Source organism: Myotis daubentonii, chromosome 2 (assembly GCF_963259705.1).
Source record: "Myotis daubentonii chromosome 2, mMyoDau2.1, whole genome shotgun sequence".
Taxonomy (NCBI): Eukaryota; Metazoa; Chordata; class Mammalia; order Chiroptera; family Vespertilionidae; genus Myotis; species Myotis daubentonii.
In genome coordinates this window covers 181,527,104-181,549,773 of record NC_081841.1, presented here as the reverse complement: position 1 = coordinate 181,549,773, position 22,670 = coordinate 181,527,104, and the positions used below count along the sequence as shown (strand labels likewise).

General features: G+C 40.5%; 1 protein-coding gene across 12 annotated transcripts in view; it reads left to right on the top strand.

Annotated features, from left to right (window-relative positions):
* Positions 1–22,670, top strand: part of DOCK9 (dedicator of cytokinesis 9) — a 257,697-nt gene that overhangs the window by 51,536 nt on the left and 183,491 nt on the right. For 6 of the 12 annotated variants that reach the window (XM_059684998.1, XM_059684995.1, XM_059685007.1 and 3 more), the window contains exon 2: positions 17,386–17,721. The exons of the other annotated variants lie outside the window; for them this stretch is intronic. In XM_059684998.1, coding sequence (XP_059540981.1) covers positions 17,560–17,721 — 162 coding nt within the window. In that variant the 5' untranslated portion in view covers positions 17,386–17,559. The remainder of the gene's footprint in view (positions 1–17,385; positions 17,722–22,670) is intronic. 12 annotated transcript variants of the gene reach the window in all.

Below are 22,670 nucleotides of genomic sequence, written 5' to 3'. Positions count from 1 at the left end.
TGCCATTTGTATTACCTTTTTAAAATAGAAATTTGGAGGTAAAGAAAAGGAGAGAAAGGGCCTAAAAACTGGAGGAGTGAGCCTACTTAGATCCATCTGTGTGTCTCTGCCATTCATTGAGTGCTTTGGTCCTCCAGGAAGAGTGTGAAGTGCTCCTCATCGGCCATCCCTCTTCATTCTCAGAACTCCACTGGGGCATACCATCGTCCATGTGATACACAGGAGGAACCGGGGCAGAAGTTCAATGACTTACTCAAGGTTGCAACATTCAGAAACTTGTCAGGACCAGGAATGTTGGCTAACTTCCGAACCTAGTTTTTTCTCTCACTACCTCATGTTCTTTTCTTTGAGAGGAAGATCTACTCTTGGATTTAAGATGAAGATTAGTAACTGGAGTAATATCAAGGGGCTATAGAATCTTTGTGAGCTTCCAAGTCAGGTCTGAGTTAGACCTGCTGGGTATATGCCACCTGAGACCTCCTTCTTTGATTACTTGTGAAGTGAGCTACCTCACTGACCCTGTATGATGTTGGAGAAACACGAGAACAAGGGAGAGAAAACAAATTTAGAGTACAGTTTTAACCAGTTAGAATGAATTCATCCTCAACTCTTGAAAGTTTGTAATCTTTATAATCTCCTTTTTAGCTATTTTGGGTAGAGGTATGGTATAGCAATTGTATGCGTCAGGGTTTATAAATGTGCATTTCCCTAATCCTGAGGATCTTCCATTAATCCACTAGATGGAGCACATGCTTTGAATATATTTCATGATAAGAAGTGGGAAGAAAAGATGTGATCTTCACATTAGAGCCATATTGCAGAACCCCTGATGTTGGTCAGGCATTTTGATCTGTGGGGTTTTCCCTCAGTAAATACAATTTTTTCTTTTACTTAGTACTTCTCTATATAAGGAATATATGAGGTTCTTTGGGGGCCTGACAGAGAAGCATCATGGTAGAGTAGAAAGAGTTCTCATCTGCAAGTCTGGGGCTGAGGGGTGTAGATGTTCTAGTTCAGACACTCAGATGGTCAGATGGTCATGTCATCCTTGAGCCTCAGTGTCCTCACATGTAACTGAGCAAAATGACTATGTACTAGGTGATATGTGAGATGCACCTCATACATGTTAGGTATATTGGGACTTTCTGACCACCCCTTCAGCTCCCAAAGACACCCTAGCTCCCCTTTTTTGTCTTACTGAAAGTACACTCACAGCCAATAATCTATAGAGTGGAGAACCCATCAAATCATAGGACCCAACAGGATCTTTGAGGTACTTTAGTTCATTTGCCATTGCAATGTCATTCACCTGGCGAGCACACAGTGGGGCAGCAGTTTCATTTCCTCCCAAATAGGCTAGTCTGTTTTAGTCTATGTGGACTCCTAACACTGGTGATTAGAGAATTTTTACATATTGGTCTTTCCAGAGCAGCCCAGTTCTTGTAAATCTAATCTGTCTTTCATATTCAGATTTTCTGTTTTAGAGGGAGCGTTTGTCTTTGCCTTCTCTATTACTGGGCCCGCCTGAATTAAATGATCTGTAAGAAATTTTTAAAAAATCATCAAAATCTTTCCCAGTTCTAGCTCTCACCTGATGGGTAGGAAAGTAGCCAGTTATATTTAAATCTTTTATCTGTGCTCAGCAATATTAAAACATCATATATCTTAAAATTCTTAGATTTTATAGCAAGGAACTGTTCTTTAAAAATTATTGACACATTTGTTCCTAAAAGGAATGATATCTTAGACCACTGGTATATGCTATTACTGTTTAATGAAGTGAAATTTAAAAACTTCCATTTTCACGCAGCTTTGAACTTTCTATGGGAATGGGTAATTTCACCATTTGTAATTTCTGTTCATAATTAGACATCTGCTGAATAAAGGCGTTCACATAAGTTGACATTCTTGTTTATTGCCAAGTACAAAAGAGATTGTGGTATTTGGAAGCAGAATTTCTTTAAAATTATACAGGTGTGGTATCCTCAGTGAAAAAGCTACCAAACAACAAGCCCACTTTAATTTATAGCATACACATTCATACATTTACAGTACCTCCCTTTTGGTTGATGCAAAGGACCTGGCCTCAGTTTTTTCTTCCCCAAATAGAGGAGTCTTAGGGGTTCATATATTTAAATTGATTTTGGAATCAGTTTTAACATTGGTATATAATCCCCACTGAATCTCCATTGCTACTGAGGTAACACAGTATATATGGCCATTTTCCTGTGCATTGTGTGAAAACTAAAAAATGAGAAACTTTCTTGGACTGAGGCCATTTAGCGTAAGGATGAACCCTTATCTCCTGGTGATTTCCAGTTCGTGACCTACATTGGTATCTCTGACAAGTTAAAAGAAGAAATTTTTCCCAGGAAATATTCAATCATCAAGGTATTTCTTTGATCACCTAATAGGTACAGTAAAGCTATTGGATATTATGAAATTAAGAAGCATGTCTTCTCAGAGTGGCCTTGAGGTTGTTCTTTTGTGGAAGTTGGAGGATTCTAATCTCTTCCTCACATCACAGGTTTGTTGAGGGAGTATTTTAAGCAGGTAACTGTGGCATCAGTCCCTGAATTCCCTGTGGTTCTCATCACGAACAGAAAAAACAGTTCCTCACCTGCTGTGGAAGTGAGCAATTTGTGCTCCGAGTAGAAAATGAAGGAGACCCTTCATACAGAGACTTTATGCTTTACATGAACACCTTTGCTGCTTTAGAAGTTTTGTTGGAGGTCTGGGATAATAAAAGTGACACCTGGCTACTTACTGAGGATATTCTTTGATGCCCTCTGGCTCTGGGGTGTAAACCTCCCCTTTCAGTTGGTGAAAGGACATAGCCCCAACCTTAGGTTTCTCAAATAGGGGACCAGCTCTGTTTAAATGAACTAATGTAACTAAATAAAGACCTGGAAGTTCATGTTCTCCTTCAGAATTTTACATGTATAAAAACTTTATAACTTTTGGTGTTGTTATCTTCACCTCAGGATACTTTTTCCATTCATTTTTAGGGAGTAGAAGAGAGGGGGAGAGAGAGAGACACATTTTTTGGTTGCCTCCCTCACTGGTCCCAACAGGGGCTGGGGATTAAGCCTACAACTAAGGTACATGCCCTTGACCAGGAATTGAACCTGGGACCCGTCAGTCCGCAGGCCAACGCTCTATCCCAGCGATTGTGAACCTTTTGAGCTCGGCGTGTCAGCATTTTGAAAAACCCTAACTTAACTCTGGTGCCATTTCACATATAGAAATTTTTTGATATTTGCAACCATAGTAAAACAAAGACTTATATTTTTGATATTTATTTTATATATTTAAATGCCATTTAACAACAACAACAACAAAAAACAACCAAAAAATGAGTTCACGTGTCACCTCTGACACGCGTGTCATAGGTTCGCCCTCACTGCTCTATCCACTGAGGAAAACCGGCCAGGGCTAAACACTTTAAAAATTTTAACCCCTCCTTGTGTAATCATCGTGATTGTTAACGGGATTTGTGACATGCAGGAAAGAGCAGGGACTTAGGAGCCAGGGAGCCCTGGTTCATATCTCACATACCAGGCGGTTGGTCAAGTTAGTTAGCTGAGCCTCGGTCTTGTCGTCTGTAATGGGATTGATTAGGTGACCATGTCTCATTACTAGTTCCTAGATAACAGTTAAAGAGATATCTCTTAAATTCAGCATGTATTTCCCTTAGGCACAGTGTTACCTATTTGGATTTTATTACAGAAAATAATTTTATACCATAAAATTACCAAAGATTAGTTTTTAAAAGTCACAATAAATACTTGCTTTTTAAAACATTAATTACAAAAAAACAAAATATTTTTTATAAAATCTATGTTATCAGTGTATTCCTTTTTGAGATATTTTACATGGATTTTGGGGGGAGTCGTCTTAAAATATGAATGTAAAATGTGAATAAAATATGAACTTTGGATATATTATATGGACATTTTTCATCATCTAGGAATCAACAAATGAGTTCAAAATCTGAGCCATTCATTAAAAAAGTATTTGCCTGTCTGAATGGTTTCTCTAGTGAAGCGAGTGTTTCCATCTTTAGAGATCCCTTGCTTTTACATTGTAATGGTATCTGAGTTCAAGTTTATTTTCAAAGTCAAGCACAATTTCAGTGATAACAACATTTGATGCCTATGGACAGTCAGTCTTCCTGTTCTGTAATGAGGCATCATCAATCTGTCTTCCTTGTCAACCTCACTGTCATTGGTAAGAGGCATTCCTAAGGGGCAAAAAAGCCCATCCTTTCAAATGAGAGAATTTTCTCAACTTTAAAACAGAATCTTCCTCTTTATTGACATTAGCTAGATCTGAATGCTGGTGTTATCCCATTTGTTACGTTTTGAAGCAATCAAACCATCTTTCATTCAAGCTGGGCATTTCTTTAATGCCTCATTCCAGACCTGTTCTTAAGCACTTGAAAGAAAGACATTTCATTTACTGAAAGTGTTTAGTTTTAAGCATGCTGTATTTATCACATGAAATTATATGTATGTCCAGACACAAACATTTCATTTTACTTATCAGTGCATTGTGGTTTCTTATCATGATTTATTTCATTTGCCTCTGACACTAGATTTTCTTCAAATGTTTTTTCTATTCTTTTGTTTCACAGCTTTATGGAGGAATAATTTACATATCATAAAATTCACTCTAAAATTTAAATGTACAATTCAGTGAGTTTTAGTCAATTTGCAGACCTGTGCAATCATCACAGTGATCTAAGTTTAGAACATTTCAATCTCCTCCAAAAGAAATCTCATGCCTATTTGCATTTACTCTTGGTTCCCATCCACAGCTCCAGGCAACCAATAATCCACTTTCTCTCTCTATAGATTTGCCTTTTTTGAATATTTTATGTAAGTGGAATAAGTAAGTGTGCAGCCTTGTATCTGGCTCCTTTCATTTAGCTTAATATTTTTGAGGTTCATCAATGATGTAGCTTGTATCAGTACTTTACTCCCTTTTATTGCCAAATAGTAATCCACTGCATTGTCCAGAACAGGGGTGGGGAACCTGTTTCTGCCAAGGGCCATTTGGATATTTATAACATCATTCGTGGGCCATACAAAATTATCCACTTAAAAATTAGTGTGCTATATTTGGTCAAACAATTAATTCACCCCGAATGCCTTGGTAGGGCCAGACCAAATGATTTCATGGGCCTTGTATGGCCTGCAGTCCAGACATTCCCCAACCCTCATAAATAATGCACATTTTATTTATCTCTTCACCAGTTGATAGACTTACCATGTTTTGGTCTATCATGAATAATGTTGTGAATATTTTTATACATGTGCTTTCATTTTTCTTGGGTGGATACCTAGAAGTGGGTTTGCTGTGTTATATAGTAACTTTGTTTAACATTTTTAGGCTCTGTTAAACTGTTTCCCAAAGTGGCTCTATGAGCAATGTATGAGAGTTCCAGCTACTCCACATCCTAAAATTTTAGCCATCCTAATAGGTGTGTAGTGGATGTTACTGAAGTTTTAACATGCATTTCCCTAATGATCTTGAGCATCTTGTTATATGCTTATTGGCCATTCTTATTATTTGGTGATCTTAGTCTTTTGGAACTGTTTAGAACCTTGTATAGCAGTCAGGTTCCAGCCAGGAAACTGAAATCATGCCACTTATTTTAATAGAGAGAATGAAATATAAAGTGTTGGTATTAGGTATGAATTTAAATAGGGAACTGAAAAGATAAGAAGAAAACATTAACATGTTATAGAAGCGGTAGCTGCAGGAAGCAACCAGCAGCCCTGGGGCTAGCTGGACTGAGGGATGAGATTGTGTTATTAAATCTTAGAAACTTAGAGGAGGGGCCCCACGGAGCTGAAACGCAGACCTCTGAGGAGTGTGAGGAGTGGATACTGGGTGGCTGGTGATGGTGTTTCTGAGGGGTGCAGGGAGGATGGTTTTGTAAGTGCTGGAAAAACTGCAAGCCTGATTCAGCTGCTGCACAGGAAGGCTCTGCTACTGCCAGGGTGAGAAGTCTTGCTGGGTGAAATGAGGAACCAAAGCCGGAGGAAGCAGGCACCAACGAGCAAGCTCCTCCTCCTGCCTCAGCCTTGGTCTCCCTTTGGTGCCCTTGGGGGGAGCCTACGCGGAGAGCCAGCTGGTAACAGTGTGGTTGTCAGAGTGCCGGACCTAACCAGCATCACAGAACTGAGTGTGTAAAGGGTGGGGTTGGAGCGGGGGGGGGGGGGGGGACAATGGCTTAATAACTGGCACGGTCCTCCCCTTTGACTACTCAGCATGCAGACCTGCCTTCCACACATATTTGAACTTCCATGCAACAACAATGACTGGTTCAGCCTAACAGAAGACAGGTACTCTTCATGCAAAGGAAGGTGTTCTCACTGCTGACTCCCCAAAACAAGGAGTCACAGTCTCATTAGTTAATGTAGCCATCTTGAAATAGACACACATTATTCATCTCTGGGCTTTGTTAATTAATCCTTAAATTCAGTTGCAGTGTTGCACGGATATATGCTACCCAAAGTCTAAATCATAGAGTTAAATTTCAACAACAATGTTTGTGTAAAATAATATCAGAGGAAGGAGAAGAAATTGGTGTGTGTACACACACACACACACACACACACACACGTACTTGATGTTTACGTCTTTATCCTCCTATTACTCATGACTCATTTCCTTTACCTCAGGCAGCACCTCGACTGATTAGCCTTCTTCACCTGAAGGTCTGAATTTTCAGTGGTCCTGCCTTTCTTGGGATTGCTTGACCTTTTACTCTCTGGGATAGAGCACTAACTGATGCTCTGAAGAATCCACCCTCAATTCTAGCCATAGTCCTTCCCGGATCCTTTTGGAAGCAACAACCCTACTTCCTCTTACTCCAGCTGGTAGAGTGTCCTCTTCATTTGCCTCTTGGTTCAGCGGTTTGAGGAAGTGAGCATGGCCTGGTGGCAGTCTCACCTTTGGATTCACTGTACAAATGTTGTCTCCCTTTAAAGGGACCATTCTTCCCTTTAAAACCGGGCCTCCATACCAGCAAGGACTGGAAACAAAAGTTCTTTGAATGTGTTATTAGGGTGGTGGGAGAGGAGCCACTCCTCTTCTGCCCCTTGATTCAAAGTCAATATCTTCTGACTTTGGGAGAGGCAGCTGATTCAAAGCATATACTATATTGTATGAAACAGAACTCCATCCTTTCAGAATGTTGTCTTACAGCTGTTGTCTTTAGTACGCCATTCCTGTCTTCTATTGGGCCAGCTGCTTGTAGGTAATGAGATATGTGGCGAGAATGGTGAATTCCAAGTGTTGACAGAGTTTACTTAGTAACTGGCACATGTATTGTTTTTCAAACTGTAGGCCATGAACCACAGCGGTCCTGAGAACAGTTCAGTGGGCTGTGACCAGCTCCCTTCCTCCCTCCCTTCTTTCCTTCTGTTCAATGAACTAGAGTAGACAGGAGAGGCTGGAGTAGAAAATAAAATAGTGTAACCAGTAAGGGTACATATTTTGGGGGAAATACTCTTCTACAGATTTACTGTATCGTGACTTAAAATTAGTTTCTTCATATAATTCATGGTGACAATACTTTGAAAGCTACTGGTCTAAGGAGGTATTTGAAGTTGTGGGTTACTCATCTCCAATCCCCAGGGTTTATCAGTCCCACTCCCCTGATGTTATGTGGGTTTCAGTCTTTCCGTGGGCCCACACACAAGCATGGGTTTCTGTGGAAATCTTGTGTACTTGAAACAGCGTCAGAGAAGAGCAAACATGAGTGAGATCACCTATAAAACACTTTTAGAGTTGTTTAGAAGAGACCATGTGGCTGAATTCTTTGTTCAGTGTCAGGCATGTAGCAGGAATTAGGTCCATGTGACACTGTTGAAAATGTGCCTAGCACTATTTAAGTAATGTTTTTCTTAAAATTTACAATACAATTGACATTCAAAGTACAAATCTTCTAGAACAGCCGTGGGCAAACTACGGCCTGCGGGCCGGAATGAATAAAACTAAAAAAAAAAAAAAAAAAAAAAAAAAGACCGTACCCTTTTATGTAATGATGTTTACTTTGAATTTATATTAGTTCACACAAACACTCCATCCATGCTTTTGTTCCGGCCCTCCGGTCCAGTTTAAGAACCCATTGTGGCCCTCGAGTCAAAAAGTTTGCCCACCCCTGTTCTATAATGACCTAAATAGAGAAAATTCTGTGATTTGAATAAAATTTCAGATCCTCTGTTAATAATTTCTTTCCACCCCTCCTCTGACTTTTTCTACAAAAAAATTTTTTTTTGAGAGCGTTGTGGTTAAAGCAGAGATGGAAATTTTGTGGGAAAAGATCTGCAAAATTAATTCCTTAGAATGAATTGGGATAAAATACTCAGCTCTCAGGCCCAGATCTTGTCTAAAAAAATGAATGAGTCAAAGTTATTGACCAGACAAAAGGTTTCCCTTAAGTGCTCTGTAAATATAAAGCAGAATCACTGGCCCTGGTTGAAGAAATCATCTTACACTCTCTTCTGCACGCACTTTTACATATACAGTGCCGGGAATGCTTTTGGAAATTCACTGTATCGGAAGTTGGTATGTTGTGGAGAGATCATTGTGTTGAGGATAGAGTGCCTTCAGGAGAAAATCAGTGTTTTATAGGTGCGCCCCTGATATGGCCTATCGGTTTCTTAAACAGCTTTGTCAAGATATGATTCAGATATTATACAATTTACCTGTTTAAAGTGTGCAGTCCAGTGGTTTTCAGTATTTCACAGTTGTGCATTCATCACTATAATCAACATTTCTATTAGCCACCAAAGAACCCTGTACTCCTTAGCTGTCACTGCCCAATTCCACCTTACTTAGTGTCCTAGCCATAGGCAACCACTAATCTGTCTTCTGTCTCCATAGATCTGCTTATACTGGACATTTTATATCAAGAGAATCATATAATATGTGGTCATTTGTGACTGACTTCTTTCATTTCACGTTTTTAAGGTTCATCCATGTTGTAGCATGTATCAATATTTCATTTCTTTTATTTCTGAATAAAAATTCCATTATATGGATATACCACATTTTGTTTACTTATTCATCAGTTAATGGGCATTTGGGTTTCTACTTTTTTGGCCATTATGAATAATACTGTTAAGAACGTTCATGTACAAATTTTTGTATGGACAAAAAATTCAACTCTCTTGGGTGTATAGCTAGGAGTGGAATTGCTGGATCATATGGTAACTCTATGTTTAACCAACTGAGGAGCATCAATAAGACTGTTCTTCAAAACAGCTGCTCTATTTTACACCCCCACCAGGTGTATACAAATGATCCATTTCTTCACATCCACAGCAACACTTACTGTCTGTCTTTTTGATCTTAGCCATCCTAGGAGATATGAAGTGCTATCTCATCCTTTTGATTTGCATTTCTCCAGTGCTTTTCATTTGCTTCTTGGCCATTTGTATATCTTCTTTGGGTCCTATCTGTTTTTAGTTGGCATGGACGGATGGTAATATCTGTAATCTGTCCGATTCTTATATGGAGAGTGGTTTCCCCAAATCGTTTCCCACTTCTCTGACCTAGTGAAATCTACTTATGCATCAGGGAATGTTTGGGTGAAGTAACCGTCCTTTTAAAACACAGTTATAGTAAAGCCATAGGCTGTTTATAAAGAGAATCTTACAAACCTTCTGAACTTGAGTTGTTGTAAAAAGAAATGAAAACTTTGTAAAGAGTCAGGGAGAGAAGGGAGTCTTGTGAGCCTCCATAAGTGGGGACATGTGATATATCTAGTTCCTTCTGACCCGACTGGAAGCCTGGACAAAGGAGCACATAATTTATTTTGTGTCTTTTCACTGTGCTTTTTTTTTTTAAACCATAAGGATATTTTTAAAGATTGCATTTTCCCTCCTCTGTTTTTTGGAGAGGTAACTGCTGTAGGTAACTACTGTAGTATCTTTATATCTTACTACTTTTTCATTCATCTAATTGAAAATTTGACTATTTTGTAATAGTTTTTAAACTGGCAAACTAAATTTCATGTTTATGCTTTCCTTTTTATTTATTTCCTTTCCTTCTCCACATGGAGATGATATTTCTCTACTGACACAATGAGAGGAAAAAATTTAAAATGCTAGAAGGTAATATACAAGTTCTTGAGGTATAGAATTTGAATATCAGTCTCTCTTCACGTGAAAGAACATTTTTCCAGCAGCCTTAACTCCATATTTGAAGCACATAAACCATTTCATGGGTGCATTTGCACATGAATTATGCTGTGTACCTCTTCTATTGTTTAAAGACAGTGTACCTTGTTGCTAAGTGATCTTTTCAGATGTGTCTTCCTAAAATAGAATTTCCTTGAAGAGGCTGGCGGAGGCCAAGAAGAGGTCATTGTGAGCTCTGATTTCATTATGCTTTTGTGAGCTTGCTCGGCTTCCTTGCTTTTTCACTTAGTGTCTTGTTTTCCGTTGGACATGGGCGCTAACAGTATTCATTTCGATCTCTGTGCCATCAGCTCCCTGCACTCTGCTCCTCCCCTACAGATGTTTGTACGGAATGTGAAGCTTTGCAAATAGGTGGCCTCTTTGGGTAACTCCTCATATTTGACATAGAATCAGCAGTTATGGATTTATTGTTTTCTCTTCAAAGAACTGAGCTCCCCCAGAAACCGTGATTTTGTTTCATGACCTCTCATAACAGTAATTGAAGTTCTGACATTCCCTGCAGCTGAGGGATAAATTGGATAAATGCTGTTGGTTTGTTCATTTTATAGCTTCAGTGAAAGAAGTGGAAGTTGCCTATGAATCAGGAATTTAAATCTCAGCTATCTTTTTTCTGTGATGGTACACAGTTCAAAGGTGGTGTTGTTTTTTTAAACAAGTGCATTACCAAGCAGAATGATGAAATACTTATTAGTTATAATTATGTAAACTATAGCATATAAGTTAATCTAATATAAATATTAGAAATAGTTATGAGGAAAATAAATATTATGAAGCCAATTCCTTGGGCTTATCTGCCCTTTATGAGGGGTAGGGGGAGAGAAAGGGAGAAAAGACTAGTTACTCTCCTGGTTTTCTGTTATTTTACATCACTTGTTACTGGGAGTCATAGGAAAGCTGTGCCCAGTAAGTGGGTTTCCTCCCTCCCTCTCTCCCTCCCTCCCTCCCTTCCTCCCTTCCCTCCCTCCCTCCCTCCCCTCCCTCCCTCCTTCCTATCTTTTCTTTCCTTTTCTTTTCTTTTCTTTTCTTTTCTTTTCTTTCTTTTCTTTCTTTCTTTCTTTCTTTTTTTCTGTTGTTTATTGTGGTAAGATTTACATTACATGAAATTTATAATTTATATCGTTCAGTGGTGTTAAGTAACTTTACACTTTTTTCATCATCTGAAACAATCTCTATATCTATTAAAAACAACTCCCTATTTTCATTTCTCCCTCCTTCCAGGCCCCGGTAACCACCCTTCTACTTTTTTTTCTCTGTGAATTTATCTATTGTAGGTAACATGTATAGTATTTGTTCTTTTGTGACTGGCTTATTTCACTTAGCATAATGTCCTGAAACGTTTATCCATGTGGTAGCATGTATCAAAGTGTCCTTCCTTTTCAAGGCTGAATGATATCCCATTGTATGTAGATACCACATTCTGTTTATCTACTCATCTTTCGATGGACATTGAGGTTGTGTCCCTCTTTTGGCTGTTGTGAATAATGCTGTTGTGATCATGGGTACAAATATCTTTCAAAACTCCGCTTTCCATTCTTTTGGGTACCTACCCAGAAGTGGACTTGGTGGATCACGTGGTAATTCTCTGTTTAATTTGGAGGAATCACCAAACTCCGCTGCACCATTTACATGCCTACCAGTAAGTAAGGTGGTTTTCCTAACCCAAGCTTGTCTTCCCTTAGGAGAGCTGTTTTATTTTAAAAGCTTTTAACTTGGTCTAATGCCAAAAAAAGGGAAGGATTCTCCTTACTTTTGTAAGACTGAGCACCTCGGGAAGACCACCCCCCTCAGTTCTGTGCAGCCCACTTTGTTGCTGCCACTCCCTTTACTTGGTCTCACCCAGTGCTCGTGCCAGGCGTCAGAGCGCCCCACAGGGGCTGGTTGCCTCCCTGTATTCCAGCACCAACATGGAGACACCTGTGTAACTTTGCGTTCTCTACTTTTGAGAACATTTAACTACCACTGTGTTAGCAGTAGACCTGACTTCAGTATTTTATGTGCTCATGACTTTAGAGATACGCTTTTTAGCAAAGTTAAATTGTTTCACCACAGGGGTAGACGGGGATACAAACTTTAGCTCTCCTAGGGGTCTAAGACTCCTGTCTGTACCCAAGTCCTCTAGGGCTACCTGTCATCTCTGTTCACTTAGAGATGCCACTGGCCCTGGCATTTCAAAGTGTTTTGAGGTGGGGATGATAAATGATGGATACATTTAGATATGCATAAGTCTATCCATCCTATTCCCCTCATCAAAATTTGAGGTTTATAGTATTCTTGAAATACACAATGGTAGGAGAGTTCCCCTTTTCCTTATCTTTTTAAACGTCCTTATTTAATAATATTTCCTTAATTTCCCTTATTAAAAAATACATTATAAGGATCATTGCCGAAAGCTCTACTTCTTCATCATCTTAACTCCCTCCCCCACTAATACAGCATTTCCCTGTTTTAACCATTTTTATCAATAGAAGTATTTTGTAGTTTGACTTTATTAGATCTGAAATTCTGGTATCCTTGAATTATGCCACTGTTTACTCTTAATGTTAAGGAAGAAAAATATTTAATTCAAGTTAAAAGGGGGAAGGGAGACCAACATTTATTGAGCATGCGGTATATTAGTATACTAGGCCCTATGTTAGACACTTTACTTACTTTTGATTATACTGGTTGAATATAAAATGGATAGGGTATTGACAGGCCACCTTACATCAGGTATTTTTATTCAGCAGAATTCACTACATTAATATATAAAATATGTACTGTCAGGGGTGAGAATAAGCTGTTCATATGGACTGGCCATTATCGTAGCACTTAAATAGAATAAGTGACATGTTAGATTGAGTTCTACACCTGCTCCATTCATTTGGGTTTTGTGAGTGTGGCTATATCATGTGTGATGTACTATCGTAACGTGAGGTCTTCATTTCAGCCACTGCAGAACGGACAGAATTTCACTTCCGTCCTGGCCTCCTAAGGTAGGACCCAAGGTCTAACCTAGACAGAAGACATATCTGTTTGAGATACAATATTACTTTCCGTTTGTAGTTCTAGATTTTTAGGTGTCGCGTCAGATTCGTTTTTACCCACATTATCCTGGGAGAGTAGTCAGCAAATTTACCAAACGAGTCTGACTCTTAGTTGATATTTAAAACAGAAAGACATTGGCAGAGGAAGAGCTGAAGATGGGAGCATCTCTAGGCAGACACGCCTTGTGGGGGCTCAGAGCTTCAGACGTATTTGCTAAGGTCTCTGTGACTAAATGGCTGAGGTGCGCTGCAACCACTGAGTGGGCCAGCAAATCTTACCATCGACTTATTCTTTGTAAAGGCTTTCTGGTGGTCTGTACAGCAAGGGGCCATTATGCCTGGTCTAAAATGCATGTCCCCAAGGCAGGCACCTCCCATGTTACTTGCTGAGTGTATCCCTGAGAAAGTGGGGCCAAAGCAACACTCAGAGGTTCTTAAATTCATTAAGCAAAGAGGCCGTTTTGAGTTACTCAGTAAATCCTTTGTGAAGTAGAAAACAATAGCTACATACATGTTTATAGCAATTTTTGGTTGAATTCTTGCCCATTATCTATCATATTTGAACTTGACAATCTTATGAGGTGGGTAGAGTAGATTCCCCCCCCCCCCCCTACCATTTTTAATAACAGCTTTATTCACTGTTGGGGCCACCACAGAAACTGGATAGATCTAGCCCCAACATTTTCTTTGGATGTTGAGACTAATGATACCACACAGACACACCCCCTGTCCAAAAGTTTGTTACTCATGTAATGAAACTCTCTTGGAAGAGCAGGGATGTTTCCAAGCAGGTCCTAAAATGGCTTAAAAGAGCAGGGAAAGGAGACTGGCTTGGGGGTTTCATGGTGGTGAGGGGTGAGGCTGGGTGAGTGGTTTGACTTTCCCGCTGGCACTACAGGAGGGAAGCACCTGGAACTTCCTCCCAGCTTGCGCAGATGTGGCACAGAGGGGAGGAGAGAGGGAGCGACATAAAAGCTCTCAGCAGTGAAACACCAAAAATGGAGTCAGGTTTTTATTACATTCACACACCATAACATTCACCTTTTATTTTTTAATTTCTTTTTTATTTTTCTTTACTGATTAAGGTATTACATATGTGTCCTTATGCCCCCCATTGCGCCCCCCCCCCCACTCATGCCCTCACCCCCCTGGTGTCTGTGTCCGTTGGTTATGCTTATATGCATGCATACAAGTCCTTTGGTTGATCTCTCCCCCTTACCCCCACCCTCCCCTACCTTCCCTCTGAGGTTTGATGGTCTGATTGATGCTTCTCTGTCCCTGGATCTGTTTTTGTTCATCAGTTTATATTGTTCATTATATTCCATAAATAAGTGAGATCACCTTTTAAAAGTGTTCAATCCAGTGTTTTTTAGTATATTCATAGACTCCATATTGTGTATAGATAATGTAGATGTTAGAAACACTGTCTAATTTCTGAACATTTTCATTATTCCTGAAAGAAACTCTGTATCCATTAGCAGCCAGCCCCCATTTCCTCCTCCCTCAGTCGCTGGAAACCACTAATCTATTTATAATCTCTGTGGATTTGCCGGTTGAGAACATTTCATTGAAATAGAAGCGTATAATACGAGATCATTTGTGACTGGCTTCTTTCACTAAGCATGACATTTTTCAGATTCATCCATATTGTAACATGTATCAGCACTTTATTCCCTTTAATGGCTGAATAATATTCCATTGTGTGGCTGTACTAGTTTGTCATATTACAAGATGGTTGATTTGGACCATCTGAGAGTGTGTGGTGATGGGAGCATTAGGAGAGGAAGACATGGGCTTGGATCTCATAAGGGAGTGAAGGGGGACACCCAGTCTTGGGAGTTGTATAAATTAAAGATAATATTTAAAGATGTGAGAGTAAACGTGATCTCTAAATTGAAATATGTGCTTTGTAGGTGACTGAACTGGTTGTCAATAGATAGCATTCATCCGTTCCTGTCCCCTGATGGAATTCATGGTCATTATCATTTTAGACCAATCTAAGATGATTCTGATGCAGAAAAATCAGCAAAACCAAACACACATTTTGAGTGATTTATTTTGTCATGCTCCTATTAGCATGAAACCCACTTTTTGGCCTTGTTGAAGCCTTTGCTCTAAATAGAGTCTAAATAGTTTCTGATGTTTTTCTTGCCCACAAATTTTGTTGGTTTGAAAATGATTAGTATTTAAAATTGGTACAGTTGCTGAAATACTTATTAATGCATCTCTAGGAAACATTTCCTTTTCCTCTGAATGATTGTTAGAAAATTGTTCCATTCTGTCCCATTGTTTTAAATATTAACGTAGAGCTTTTAAAGTAAATCAGATATATACCAGTAGCTTCAAATTTGCTTGGTTATCATTTATACTGCTCTGTAAGTTCAAACATAATCTTTTGCATCTCAGATAATGTTCCCTGGCTTTTACACCCAGGATGTGTAAAATGGGTAATAATAATAATACATTAAGTTTTTAATTTCTAGGTACCATCTTTATTTATATTCAATGAACTATTGTAAATGGTTTCTCTTGTAATATAGAAGGTAGGTTAATTGGTGAATTTTCTGAATTTCCAAAACGGACAATTTACCCTATGTGTTTAGTGTCTTACAGTCTCTAGTATTCAGTTTCTATGTAGATGTGTTTCCATATATTTATATGCCAGCATTGTGATGTTGCATGAAGATTATATCTTCTGATATTAGGTCTTGGGTGTAATCTTGAACACTGTTGTTCTGTATTTACAGAATTACCATTCTGAAGTAGAACATTCTAGGCCACATATAATTCCTCTGTTTTTTTCATGTGGCCATTTTCTCTACTCCTTTGATCTCCTGTGGCTATTAGATTTTTGCATAAAAATGCAGGAGATAGACAAAGCCTAGATTTTTGCTTATCTGTGGAGCCTAATGGGTAAACTAGCCATAGAAACAGATTTGGGGGCTATGTGACCGCCTGCATGGTGTTTTCACAAGAGCTGCTTCGACTACATTCCACAGGTTTCTGTTACTGACCGTAGCCACTCAGTCATTCCAATCCACTCTAACTTCGAAATCTATAGATAGAAAATGACAAAGCCCTCAGTGCCTTATAAAATAAGGAAGGCTATTAGAATAGCTCTTAAAAGAGCAATCACTTCTTTCCAGAGGCATGGCATAGGTGGGAGGGGTTGACCTGTGTCTTTTTACGTACTTCTCCCTTCATTTTTTAGAAGGAAAATGGCAAGAGTCAACTTAGTGTTTATTAATGACAAGCTTCTCTAATTAGCCATCCCCAAAGTTATACATCAGGTTGCTTGTCAGTGAGTTCAGTCTGCAGTGGAAGCTTCTGGATTACTGATGCACAACAATTATAACCTTGTTGTCTGTGGGACTTGAGTGTGTATTTACCATTGCATGCTGAGGCGTACTGCTTCAGAAAGAAGGACCAGGTAACCCTGTATCCATGTTCTCATTTGCATACTCTTTATCCATGTTCTCATCTGCATCTTTGGGCACCAGAGATGGGAGAATCCTTTTAAGCAGTGTAAACTTGCTAGCCCTCTCTCCAGCAAAGAGTAGAAGTGGACAGAAGTCAAGATCGACGCAGCAGTTTTGTATTCCCTTGTGGTTTGCTGTCAGCAAGCTATTACCCACACGGGCAAATGGTTGTTTGAAGTGGGCTTACACATGTTTCCATAGCAGCAGTCATCTTAGTGATTTCACTCGTTTTTGGACTTTCCTCCCCCGTCTTTTGCTTCTCTGTTCCTTGCTGATGCAGGATTAAACAAACAGCATATTTAGGTCAAGGAAAGAGATGTTTGCTAATATAGATGCTGGGCTAAGCATTCTGGGAGTGTGATTTCTTGCAGCAGATGAACATTCTTTGTGCCTTCCAGCGGTATCTGCAGCAGGGTGGCTGTCTGGTCCCATCTTTTTCATTTTGGGCAGGTTCTGAGGTTCAGAACAACCCGAGCAAATCACAGGAGCCGGCAGTTTCCCAGGAACCACATGCAAATCTGCTTATTTGCTTTTTGGTATTAACAGTGAAGCAATCTACTGGAAAAAGCGATACTTTAAAGGTTTTGGTGCATCTGAGGTGTGTCATCTTGCGTTTGCACCACCCCTCCACTCGGAGCCTGGATTTTTTTTTTTTTTTGCCAGGCTGTTGGGCAGGAGGAGATTCTAGTGCGACAGCTCGGAGCTTCCCTTCTGTTCCGGTGCCGGCAGCTGCCTGTCATGAAGACGGTACAGTGGGAGCCTGCTCTGAAGAGCCAAGGAAGATGATGTGGAAATGGAGTAGAGACTGCTAGAAATCTGAGCATCCACACCTCGGGGATGGGTTGCACTACTAGTGTGATTCTGTTTAAAGGCATCCGCACCGTTTTTGAAAGAAACTGTGCTTATATGTGCAAACAGCCAGGAGAGAATAATGCCCTTGAATACACAGCATACAATTGGACAAAAGAAGATTCAGAACTATTGATTTCCTACTGTCTGGTAAATGCTGTTTTGCTTAATTTATACGTAGTTTGGTGGTGTTTAAAAAAAAACCTAGTCTTTACTTGTAAAGCAACTATATTTATTTCTATATATGTATAGGCTGTGTGGTATTAATGGGTCATTAGTGGCCTTCGGTTTAAATTAGGAGGTGCCCATTGGTATGTGTGAGAATGTTAGGTATTAAAGCTAAAAGCACACAGAGAAAAGCTGGAGTCAGATATTTGATTGCAGAACAGTTTTCTAAGTTAGCATTTTGAGCTTACATGATCTTGGTACCGTCCCAGAAATAATACTTGGTAAAGTGTATATTTAGGGCATTAGATATTGAACCCTCTTCAAATGGTAGAGAATTATTCAGTCCCTTTACATCTTAGTCTTCTACTTGGCCAGGTTTTTCTTACTAATGGCTTGAGGTCAGTTCTTTGATTCGGGGGAGACATTCAAGGGGAGCTAGAAAGAAACTGTAATGGGTATAAGACAAATATAGCTTTATTATTTTACATCCAACTATACATACTATTTTTGGATGCAATGTTTTACTCCCTTTACAATGCTCAAGGAGGTGTCAGGTCACAGATGGGTGTGCCTCGCTACCGCCTTCCAACAAATTCCAGGCTCATGAGGAAGCTACATATGGCTCTCCTCCTCCCTCAGGATGCCTTGCCATTTTTCCTTCTGTTCTTATCACAGTTTTTGTCAAAATGAGTAAGAATAGTACATGTGAGAGTTGCTGTGGGTTTGTCTAGCCAGCAGTCACTCAGTATGGTGAGGGCGAGGTGTGCCGAAACCCCAAACCTTTCCTGGTTATTGGGCTGCCCTCTGAGATTGAAAGGGAGTGCTGGTGTGCTGTATGACTCTCGGGATCAGATCGGGTCGCCCCAGCCTTGCAGGGCCCCCTACGAGGGTGTGTTTTGTGGAGGGGCTTATGTGACTTGAGCTCTCTAAATACTTGGAAGGAAGAAAAGGATCACATCACTGGAGCATCAGATGCATTTTGGAAAGCAGTGTTATGTGTGGGTATGGGATTTAAGTGGTGCTGTATTAACTATTAAATATTTTAAACCCTAATGTATTTTGGAATGGGCTTTTGAGAATAACTGGGATCAGAAATGAGAAGGACTAGCTCATTACAGTCTGTCCCATTAGTGTGATCCATAACCCTGACAGCGCTGGGATGGCTTGACTAGCGATGGCAACGCCTCTCCCACTAGCGTCTGCTCCCTCCGGCCACGCTAACTTGTCTTTAGTTAACCCACCTTTGAGAGACGGCTTGTTTTTCTTTTTGTTTTACTGCACGAGGAAACAGTAACCTTTCGGGGGCTTTGTTGGTGCTCTGGACTGGATCTGGGGACGCTGCTCCTGTGTGTTGGGTCAGATGCTCTCTGCCCACCACCCTCGCCTGCACCAGCAGGTCGAGAAAGCTGTATGAGCATGTGTACATGTGAAAGATGCACCCTCGGAACTGGTCTCCCTGCTTCTGGCCTTGACCCTATGACCTCTTTCCATGTGGCAGACAGTGGCCTTCCTTTGAAAAGGAAAGTCAGATGGTTTCCTCTCTGCTCAGATCAGATCCAGCATCCTTACAGTGGCCTCGAGGTCTGTCCCCTGCATGCCCTCCTCCTCCTCCTCCTCCTCCTCCTCCTCCTCCTCCTCCTCCTCCTCCTCCTCCTCCTCCTCCTCTTCATTTACTTCTCACTCTCTCCTCATTCCTCACTTTGCTCCAGCCTTTGAGGCTGCCTTGCTGTTCTCTCCTGGGACACTTCTACCCAAGGGTTCACTCTTTTTTTAATTTTATTTTTTCTTATTGAATTTATTGAGGTTACATTGGTTAATAAAATATATAGGTTTCAGGTGTACAATTCTATAATACATCATCTGTATATTGTAGTGTGTGTTCACCACCTAAGTCAAGTCTCCTCCCATCACCATTTATTGCCCCCCCACTTCCCCTTTTCCTCTGGTAATCATCATACTGTTGTCTGTGTCTGCGAGTTTTGGATTTATTTTGTTTAATCCCTTCACCCTTTTCACCCAGTGCCACAATCCCTCTCCCCTCTGTCAGCCTGTTCTCTATGAGTCTGTTTCTATTTTGTTAGTTTATTTTGTTCATTAGATTCCACATAGGAGTGAAATCATATGGTACTTGTTTTTCTCTGATTGGCTTATTTTATTTAGCATAATGGTCTCTAGGTCTATCCATGCTGTCACAAAAGGTAAGATTTCCTTCTTTTTTTATGGCTGAATAGTATTCCATGTGTAAATGTACCACAGCTTTTTTTGTTGTTGTTAATCTTCACCCAAGGATATTTTTCCATTGATTTTTAGAAAAAGTGGAAGAGAGTGGGAGAGACAGAGAAACATTGATGTGAGAGAGATACATCGATTGTTGCCTCCCACAGGCACCCTGACCAGGGCTGGGATCGAGCCTGCAACCGGAGGTACGTGTCCCTGACTGGAATAGAACCTGTCACCCTTCAGTCCATGGGCTAACACTCTATTCACTGAGCCAAACCAGCTAGGGCTGTACCACAGCTTTTTTATCCACTGATCTACTGATGGGCACTTGGGCTGCTTTAAAATCTTGGCTATTGTCAATAATGCTGCAATGCACATAGGGGTGCATATATTCTTTCAAATTAATGGTTGAGGTTTCTTTGGATATGTTCCCCAAAGTGGAATTGCTAGGTCATAAGACAGTTCCATTTTTAATTTTTTGAGGTAACTCCATACTGCTTTCCACAGTGGCTGCACCAGCCTGCACTCCCACCAACAGTGCATGAGGGTTCCCTTTTCTCCACATCTTTGCCAGCACTTGTTTGTTGATTTATTGACGACAGCCACTTCTGACAAGTGTGGGGTTATATCTCATTGTGGTTTTAATTTTCATTTCTCTGATCATTAGTGATGTTAAGTATCTTTTCATATGCCTGTTGGCCATCTGAGTGTCCTCTTTGGAGAAGTGTCTATTCAGGTCCTTTGTCCATTTGTTTTGTTTGTTTGTTTTTTATTAAATCTTTATTGTTCAGATCATTACATTTGTTCCTCTTTTTTTCCCCCCCCATAACTCCCCTCCTCCCAGTTCCCGCCCCACCCTCCGCCCTCACTCCCCACCCACTGTCCTCATCCATAGGTGCACGATTTTTGTCCAGTCTCTTCCCACATCTCCCACACCCCTTTCCCCACCAAGAATAGTCAGTCCATTCCCTTTCTATGTCCCTGATTCTATTATAATCAACAGTTCATTCTGTTCATCAGATTATTAATTCACTTGATTCTTAGATTCACTTGTTGATAGATGCATATTTGTTGTTCATAATTTGTATCTTTACCTTTTTCTTCCTCTTCCTCTTCTTAAAGGATACCTTTCAGCATTTCATATAATCCTGGTTTGGTGGTGATGAACTCCTTTAGCTTTTCCTTATCTGTGAAGCTCTTTATCTGACCTTCAATTCTGAATGATAGCTTTGCTGGATAAAGTAATCTTGGTTGTAGGTTCTTGGTATTCATCACTTTGAATATTTCTTGCCACTCCCTTCTGGCCTGCAAAGTTTCTGTTGAGAAATCAGCTGACAGTCGTATGGGTATTCCCTTGTAGGTAACTGAGTTTCTTTCTCTTGCTGTTTTTAAGATTCTCTCTTTATCTTTTGCTCTTGGCATTTTAATTATGATGTGTCTTGGTGTGGTCCTCTTTGGATTCCTTTTGTTTGGGGTTCTCTGCGCTTCTTGGACCTGTAAGTCCATTTCTTTCACCAGGTGGGGGAAGTTTTCTGTCATTATTTCTTCAAATAGGTTTTCAATATCTTGCTCTCTCTCATCTTCTGGCACCCCTATAATTCTGATGTTGGTACGCTTGAAGCTGTCCCAGAGGCTCCTTACACTATCCTCGCATTTTTGGATTCTTTTTTCATTTTGCTTTTCCGGTTGGATGTTTTTTGCTTCCTCGCATTTCAAATCATTGACTTGATTCTTGCGCTCCTCTGGTCTGCTGTCGGGCGTCTATATAATATTCGTTATTTCAGTCCGTGTATGCTTAATTTCTCGTTGGTTCCCCAATATAAGATCGAGGGTCTTATTAGTTTTCGTGTAGATCTCATTAAGTTTATCGACAGCTTCTAAACAGTTCTTGAGAGACCTTAAAAGTGTGGTTCTGAACTCTATATCTTCCATTGACAATTTTGTCCTGTTTCTTTGTCTCCGCATTTTGTTATGCTTCCTTGGTGTACCCCCTAGTGGTCTTTGTTCGAAGTCTTATAGTTAAATCTTGATTGTTGTAGCTAATTCCAGGGAGGGTTTGACCTCCAGGCCAAGTGGCTATGAGAATCAGCTGTGTCAGCAGTGAGAGAACTTCTGTCCTCTAGGGAGGTGCTAATCTAGCCTTTGCCTGAGGCTATCCGGCAAATGCCTCTGTGCAGGGCTTGGGCGGGGCGGGGCGGGTCGCACAGGATCAACAGGGTGGGCCGGAGAGAGCAGTTATGGCGGCTCTCAGTCCTGTCCCCAGGGACTCTGCCTCTCTGAGTCCCAGCACCCGCTGCAAAGCTCGGAGAGAAAGCTGCACTCGCTCTGACCGAAGCCAGACAGTCCCGCTTCTCCCGTTTGAGTCTGGGTCCCTAAAGACTCGCCTGTATCTGGAGCTCAGAGTCTGTGACTCCCTCCCGATTGAAAACAACAACTGCGCCCTCCTCCGCCGCCAGCCCGCTCCGCGCATTCCGCACCTCAGAATTTGACTTCAGCACTGCGCCTCCTCTGAGTGTCCGTATGCGTTTCTCTTTCCTCCTAGTTGTAGGACTTCCACTCAGCCAGCGTTCCTGTGGTTCTGAGTGATGTCCGTTCCGTGTTTTAGTTTCACTTTTGAAGTAGTTGTTCAAAGCAGCAAACTCCGGCGTTAACCTATGCCGCCATCTTCTCCTTTGTCCATTTGTTAATTGGATTGTTAGGTTGTTGGGTTT